This window comes from Bradysia coprophila, unplaced genomic scaffold, assembly GCF_014529535.1.
Source record: "Bradysia coprophila strain Holo2 unplaced genomic scaffold, BU_Bcop_v1 contig_94, whole genome shotgun sequence".
NCBI classification, from domain to species: Eukaryota; Metazoa; Arthropoda; class Insecta; order Diptera; family Sciaridae; genus Bradysia; species Bradysia coprophila.
In genome coordinates, this window is record NW_023504022.1 from 9,448,359 (window position 1) to 9,456,530 (window position 8,172).

The following is an 8,172-nucleotide window of genomic DNA, read 5'->3' on the forward strand; positions in this document are numbered from 1 at the left end:
ACACCGAAATATTGTAATACAGGTACTTAAACCAAATTGTAAAGGCAAAGTTATTCGTTTTTATTTGTTTATTGATATTTTTTCAAGAAAATTACGTTGGTGTCGACAACTTTTACTATTTCTGTAAAAAACCGGTATTCAAGCTAGTAAAACCGGCATTCGGGATCCCGGTATTACCGGTTGTACCGAAATCGTTTTTACCGAAATCCCTTCCCTAGGCGTGATTAGTTAGGCTCGTTAATGAATTTAAAAATGTCGTGCAAAGCAGTGGTAGTAGAGTGGTGTTCAGAACAAAAATTATGGAAGAACTCAAAATGACTGACTGATCCTACGATCCAAACACCTGAAATTTATTATAACAAAGACATTGTGTACAGTAAGGATCACAATGATCGTACGACCCAAACACCTCAAAGATATTATAACAAGTGTACAGTACGGATCACCATGATCCTACGATCCAAATACCTCAAATCTATTACAACAAGGGCATAGTGTAGTGTGGAGCACACAATTAAAATGTATGCCATAATATAAAGTGGGAAAGTCGAAAGAAAAGACAGACTAACAGACAACAACATATTTATTTCCTATAACAAAAGGTACAACATTTTTGGTAGACATGGTCGAATTAAACAAATAATAAATTAACAGTAAGTCTCTTATCTTAATTGCACATTAAAAGTCCTCTCCACTTCACCACATAAAACCTATTGAGCAAATTATATATTATTTGAGCAAACAATTAATTTTAACAAACAAAACTTAGAGCAATGTCATACAATTAAGTTAACTATGGGTAATATGTACAGAACGACCACTTTAATAATGCCTTTTCACGATTTTATAAAATCATAAACAAAACAAAGAAGAAAAAAAACCAACAAAAAATTACCCAAAATATGTTCATAAGAGCAAAACTTTGATTTAATTCCCACTTTGATAGCTCACATCCGCATGGAATCCTTTTTCATCAGCTGTGTATTTAACATTTTGTATTCGCCCATCTGGTAAACGGATATGATATTCACCTCTAGTTATACCGTCGGTGTCACGATTTTGTGTATGGCCATAGTCATTTCCTGTATGAGAATCACGAACACGATACCCGAATGCATATCCAGATGCATATTCAGATGGATATAGCTGATGAGGGAAAAAAATGAACAACAAATTAAACTGAACTTTATTTCGAGCAATATATTCGAGTGTTTGGAAGTAAAATTAAATTGGGAAAGGATTCAGACCGAGAGAGGGGATGTTCAGTTCTTTGAAATCATGTAACCAGAAGTTTTTGCAAATATTTTTTTTAGAAATGTTCGAATAATAAATTCAATGTGAAGATATTTCCACGTGTGGTTGAATGGAAACCAGGTCCGTCGTCTCAAGGCTGTCAATTTTTTTTTGGATGTCACGCAGATTGCCATTTTAATAGACATGCGAGAACAAACCTATACAAAGAAATTCACCAAAATCGATGTATGGCGTGGTGAATATTTAGTATAGAAAGGGATGCGTCAGCCGCGTGTCATGATTTATTTGGGTTGATTTGTTTAGAGTACAGTTTGGAACAACAGCTTGACGTGACTTCCGATCCACGCTTCACAGTGTGCAAATACTCTATGAGTGAAATTATGTGTTAATTGCTATCTCGCCTAAATGTAGGCTAGACATATGTATTGTTGCATAAACGTACGGCTAATGGAAGTTTGTAAAAACTTTCCTAAGTTCAGATCGTATGAGACACAAAAAGCCAAAACTTTGTTTAGCTTTTGTGGTGGCTCAACCACAGACCGCCACGAGTCTGCAAGGATAGTGATGAATTGAAACTTTATTTCGATTATGATTCGCTATACTTGGTCGTGTACAAATTGATATAGTGTTCCTAGAGCATTATATCAAGTACCACTGTCACCATGGCCTGATGAGAAATGGTATTTTCTGTATACGTGAGAGTGTATTGGTGAGCTATGATATGAATCGGTCGGTGGGGAAAGTAAACGGTCGAGAAGGAAAGTAACGGTTGGGAAGGAAAGCACCAACACACTCTCACTATTACAGAAAAATATCTTTCAAAATACCCCAATACACACTCGATGTGTGTTTTCGCTTGGGCTTCGCCGGCGCGTGCACACACATCTTGTGTGTATTGGGGTATGTTGAAATATACTATTCCTTTACTAGGGAGGAAAAATCCGCTTTCCCTCGCTAGGAAAAAGTCTATCCTTCCTTCGTAAAGGAAAACGTCATACTACACTCGGGAAATAATTTGATATTTCGTATCCAGAAGAGTAAAAGTGTCCGAGGGCTTTAGCCCGAGGTATTTTTACTCATCGTGATACGAAATATCAAATTATTTCCCTTAGTAGTGGTCAGTGGAAACAGTGGTCAAACGTACCTCAACCTTTAGTGAACTGTAGGTCATTACCAATGCGATATAATCGCTAGAAAAATTCCATATGGAATTGTCTGACACGGGAATCGAGCCCGAATCATTTTGGTGGAAGACTAGCATGTAACCACTGAACCATCCCATGTCTGCGTAAATTCCTCAAAGATTACTACCTTGACGTCGTCAGGGGGTATACGTAATATGTTTCGACACAAGGACATTATATGGGAAAATCACAATCTCCACAGTAAAATCAATGGTAAAAGTAAAAGAACTTGCATTAAGCACTACTGGATATGTTATCCAAGGGTAGTAAAAGAGTTATTGATTTGTCAGATTGCCAATTACTATGTTTGCCATTTTTCATATAAGTTAGTGAATCAACACGATATCAACCAGCGACATGACTTATTATTCGGAATTTTTTGAAAAGAAATTTTTGGAAATTTTGAGAATTTTTAAAGAACTCATCCTAAATTCTTAAAATATCTTAAATTTATGATTTTTAGGAACGATGCAGTTCAGGATTTAAATTCCTAAGTTTTTATGAATTTATGAATTAAAATTTCGAATAATACCCCAACCGCGATTTTCCCGTACATTTAACGCCATTTTTTTTGTCGTTTGACGTTTCTACTAGCATGCATAAATTAGTGGAAAAAGAATTTATAAAAAAAAATGTTTTCTCACATCTGCCGCCCGACCATAATGTCGTTGAAAACTCCGCGGTGCTTTGTCCTTATCCGCTGTTGGAGCCAAAACCACAGGACGTGGTGATACAACGCTGACAACATTCTTATTTGGCAAAATATCTGGGGTATTTTCCGATATGGGTATGTGATCCTTGGTGTTGAAATACGACGACGACAGCAAATGGGTGTTCTTGTAATGATTCTTGATATCGTTGTAAACAAACGATTTACTTGTGACTTCTGGAGCGATAGTAGTTGAATAGCTGACTGCATTTACAACGAACAATGGTTTGTCAGTGGCCGGTCGAGGGTTTGGTAGTCTAGCGCCTAACGGAAATAGCACCGGTGCAGTTGAGTCTTGCGGTCGAAGTGGTTTACTAAGTATTTCACCTAAACCTTGAAGTTGTTGCTCCGGCTCGAGACCAACCAGTGACGTTAAATCGACCAGGTTTGAGTCACCATTTGTTATAAGGTTTGCGGGCCGTGCCGGACTAGTATATTTTTGTTCATTTGAAACTGCTTTTGGTGCGGAGTAAACTGGATAGGCAGTTTTGAAAGTATACAAAACGTCTACAGGTTTAGCGACTTGTAGTTCTGGTAATTTGGTATGTAAAGCTCGCTCGGATGTTTCGAATTTTTGGTATACAGGTGATGGCTTTGAATACGACAATTTTTTCGGAGTGTAATTATTAAGCAACTGAGGATGTAGCACCAGAGGTGTAGCCACATGAGTATTAATATGCACCGGTGTCCACCAATTTTTGCTTAATCTGGTTGGTGTCTTGTATTGATTCAAATTCGTATACTTTGGCGCTGGTAATTTCTGCGAATTCTCTTTCTGTACAAAGAAATTGATAGCATTCTGTACTTCTAATGGCAACTGTTGCAAAGATCGTGGTCGATTTCCAGCTGGTACTGGTCCCGGATGTGTTATTTTCACCATAATTGATTCGGACGTTGACATGTCTTTCTTCACCAGAACTTTCCTCTCATCCGAGCTATCGTTTTTCCGTTCTTCCTTATTTTGTTCGATCAATTTCAATGTCTCGCTGTCCGGAACTTTTGCATCCGAAATTTCGAACGGAATCAATTCAGGATGTAATCGTATGGTCTCGTTGTTTTGTTTCGCAATTTTGTCGTTCTTCGTCTCCTCCGATTGCTGATAGTCTTCATGCTGTGTACTGTGAGCTTTAATGTATTTCTTCATTGTAACGGTGTCGGATGGCTTCTGCTTTCTAAGGTCTTGCATATAGCGCTGCATTTCCTGGAAAGATGTACATAAACGGTGTTGATTCCAGTAGTTTCCAGATTAATTACAAAAATATTTACCTTCGGTTGCGACGAAATATTTGTTGAAGGTTTTGTTATACTCGGTTCATTTGAGTCTTCAGAAACAGCAGCAGGGAGCGATGATCCGATAGCAAAGGACAGTAGTAATATCTGCAAAAAAAACATGAAATTTGTACAGTGGACGTCAGAGAAATATAGATAGGAATTTGCTTCAGCTGATTTTAGGATGATCCATCAATACAAATTAAACTGATTGCACTGGTTTAACGAGTGAAATGGTTACACGCACGCTTGCGTGTAGCTATTTCAACCATATAACATATAGTCTAAAAAATTCTTTGTATGGCGCTGAAATTCCCATCTAAATTTCAATGGCGTCCGCTGTAACACATACTTTGAGGGTAAAACCTAATAATTGAAAGTATAAATCGATTACCGCCTTTCAGAGCCTGAATGGATGCACACTTCAATTTAGAAACAACATAATTTAACCAGTTACGGGCGGCTATAATTTGTTATCGATAAAAACTTCAGGATATAAACGCCAAGCTCAGCCTAATGCTGCTTTAAATAATGCAAAAAACTTGTTAAAAAAAATGAAGTAGAAGATTCGAAATCAAGAGAGTACGTGCATTGTTACATTTTACCACACGAAAACGTTTGCTTCCACACCTACGTAAGAAACACATACTAAGCGAGGTAGTCTTAGTCTATTTCTCGAAAATACTTTGATCAAATGAAGCAATAGATTCAATAGTAAAACAGTTCTGATATGCTTGTCGTCTGCAAAAAGTTAAAGTATCACAACGATACTGCGTAAACTGACAACAATCTTCAAGTAATAAAATCAACCATCAGATGCTCATCAATTTCTCTCCGATCTTTATCAACCGTCGGTATAGCACTTAAAGCAATCGAACTCCTGCTGATTCTATCGTTAAAATACTTTCCGAACTGCAGACATCGCTTTATTACTCAAGGTTTCTATTTATATAAATTTTGAAAAACATTGCAATCATTGTGATGAACCAAGTTACAATTTGTTGCATCCGTATAATGTAGTGCAGCCTCAAATGCATCAGCCGTTAATTGATAAAGATTAGCGATAAATTGAAAATTGATTAGATGTGGAAAAATATGAGCTAAAGACGGATCCTACTCCCAGTTAGTTCATTTGATTAGTTAAAACTTTCTGATAATTGTAGATATTAATGGTACGGACGTTTGCAAGTTTGGACTTTTTAGTCTTATAATTTCTGATACATTTCTATATTCCACCCACCGGTATAGACAGCTGATTTGCATTGTTTTAAACGACTTGAGCAATGTAAATCAATATGACCTTCGAAGAAGGTAGATCCTGATAAACAGTTGGAAAGCTAAATTTATGCATTTTCGACTACTCTTCGTGCGAGAAATTCCCTTTTGTTCAAAGCTAGTAAAATAGTTAAGCATTCCAACCGTTTGTTGGAAGCGTAACATTCGGTTCGACTAATTTAGGTGCGCTGATTCCAAAAACATCCAGAATTAATCCAGTGGACGTGTTGGATGACATATTTGATTTCCAACAGTGCACTTTCGATGTCACACAAGCATGTGAATTTTAAACTTGTTAAAATCAATCCATTTTAGTTGATATCGACATGGTACTCACTTTGGTAAGAGCAAGCACCTCATACAGACTAGTCTAAGTAATAAGTGGATTATAAAGGTCTCATTCTCTATTTTGGCTCACTTATAAGAGAGTTATACTCGTAGGACATTGAGGTAGATATATATTTTTTGTGGTACTTCATGGAGTTTATTGACATAAAAGCCATACTAAGACGCCTAATTTGATTCCATACTCTTCGCCCAGCAACATTTTCGTAATAATGTCATTGTCATTACGAGAGCGTTTTTTACGTTGCCATTTATTACGTTGGTCATCAACGTTGCCAGAGTATACTTTTGGTACGTTTTTTGTGTCTTATCATGTTCAACTGTTGAGATGACTGAAGAAATTGATTTTTTTTGCTTATCCTCCTTAATAGACACTGACATGGTATCTCTCAAAGTTATTGTAAAAAAAAATGGAGATATAACGATACACCCAATTACTCTTATAATGCCGCCCCGAAGAGCACTGAACTATCCATTTTCCTGTTCAAAAAAATATAAAAAATTATGAATATCGCCGTGCAGGAACTTACGCTAAGAAATTCCATTATAAATTTCTGTTTCATAATAGCGGATTGCACGTTAAACAATGGAAAACGAATTATCGCACGTTTTAATCAACACATTTCACAATAACAATAAAAAAAATTGCTTCAGAAATTGCACAACTCTGCCAGAGAACAAGTGACCACCTTTACGGCTTTAATGGAACTGATGCAAACCGAATGAAACTTGTATTTTGTATAATGATGAAATCTCTAAGTTTTAGTTCCTTCTATTGCTTTCTTCGCCTTATTGCAAGTCAACTTTAAACACAAAGTGAGATATATAGAAAATTTCACTGTTGATGATGGCTTATTATTATTACGATCTGCGGAGAACACCTCCTTTTCTGCTTTTATTGCATTTCGTGTAATCGTAATGTGTATATTTAACATTTTATCTTGATTATTACGTCGGAGACCATCTCTCCCAGACGCAAGACTCATCGTTTCGGTTTTATTTGATTGCATGACTAAGTTGTTTCAGTCTCGTTCTTTTTTTTGACAAATTGAATGGGTTTGAGTTGAATGAAATTAGGAGTGCAAAAAACGTTATGTTGATGTCGTATCTATGGGACTATGTACCTTGTATATGAACCACAAAAAATATAAGTGAAATAAAATCGTTAGAGCAACCCCAACCCAATGTACAAACAAACAATTTTGCAAAGCGTAATTTATTACTTTCGACACACTTTGACGGTGTGATAATAGTTCAATTACACATGCACCAGTGAAATATGGAAAAAGATCTTAACTCCAGCAGAAAATACTCCCTAACCCTCGTATAGAACATAATTACACTTTTTCAGTACATTTTTTTGTGAACAAAACGTCGAGGATGCCCTTGCAAGGTCATTTGGAATGATATTGCTCGATAATATTACAAAAACGCTTTGCTTATGGTTTTGTAGGTTTTTAACAAAGCCTATAAAAGGTGTAAGGATAAAAGGATAACACTCTTTGTGTCTGCGTTTGGAACAAAGTTTTTTTTAACGCAAACTTCCAACATCCTAAAAAACTACCTTTCAGAAATGGCTAGTCATTTCTTATGAAGGCAAAAAGAAGTAAATGATTTTATTGCAAACTCCATGCGAAAGTTGACCATTACATGGTAGTTTGCCCCCTGCGAAAAAGATGGAATGTGGAATATTTTCGCTTCATTTTACTTGGATGGATTGATTGACAGTAATTTTATTGTCTAACCTTTTCCTAGCTGACATGGCAAAATACTCATAAAAATATCAAACCAAATCGTGTATAGCAACAATGTTGCTGCAACATATAGAAATAATTAATTATTGTCTTGCAGGAATATTTTTTGTTGAGACTTATGAAATTTTTATTTCGAGGCAAAAGCGAGGACTACGTCCCACACGTTGAAACAAAAAATTTGTCTGCGTATGCTTGCGGTCAGAAAATGCGAAAAATCGTATTTGGACGAGACAGTAATGAGACGTTTTCTGGCCGATAGCTAACAAATGGGTGAGTGCTCTGGGGACTTTCTTTCATCGAAATGTCGAAAATTTCTTGATGTTGTGGAAGGTCCCGCATTTGCAATAAAATTTTATTGAAAAAGGAACCTCAATAATCTTAA

General features: G+C 36.3%; 1 protein-coding gene across 1 annotated transcript; it reads right to left on the reverse strand.

Moving 5' to 3' along the window:
• Positions 1 to 565: 565 nt before the first annotated feature.
• On the reverse strand, positions 566 to 6,960 carry LOC119085324. The gene is made up of 4 exons (XM_037195706.1): positions 6,567 to 6,960; positions 4,414 to 4,524; positions 3,083 to 4,348; positions 566 to 1,146 (listed from the first exon to the last, which is right to left on the reverse strand). Exons 1-4 carry the CDS (start codon positions 6,597 to 6,599, stop codon positions 928 to 930), a joined length of 1,629 nt encoding a protein of 542 aa, XP_037051601.1. The 5' UTR covers positions 6,600 to 6,960; the 3' UTR covers positions 566 to 927.
• Between the last annotated feature and the right edge of the window lie 1,212 nt (positions 6,961 to 8,172).

Coding starts and splice junctions, on each gene's coding strand:
- LOC119085324 (XM_037195706.1), bottom strand. CDS start 6,599: ATGAAACAGAAATTTATAATGGAATTTCTTAGC. Junction 4,349..4,413: donor ATATTTCGTCGCAACCGAAG/GTAAATATTTTT, acceptor ACATCTTTCCAG/GAAATGCAGCGCTATATGCA. Junction 1,147..3,082: donor ATTATGGTCGGGCGGCAGAT/GTGAGAAAACAT, acceptor TTCCCTCATCAG/CTATATCCATCTGAATATGC.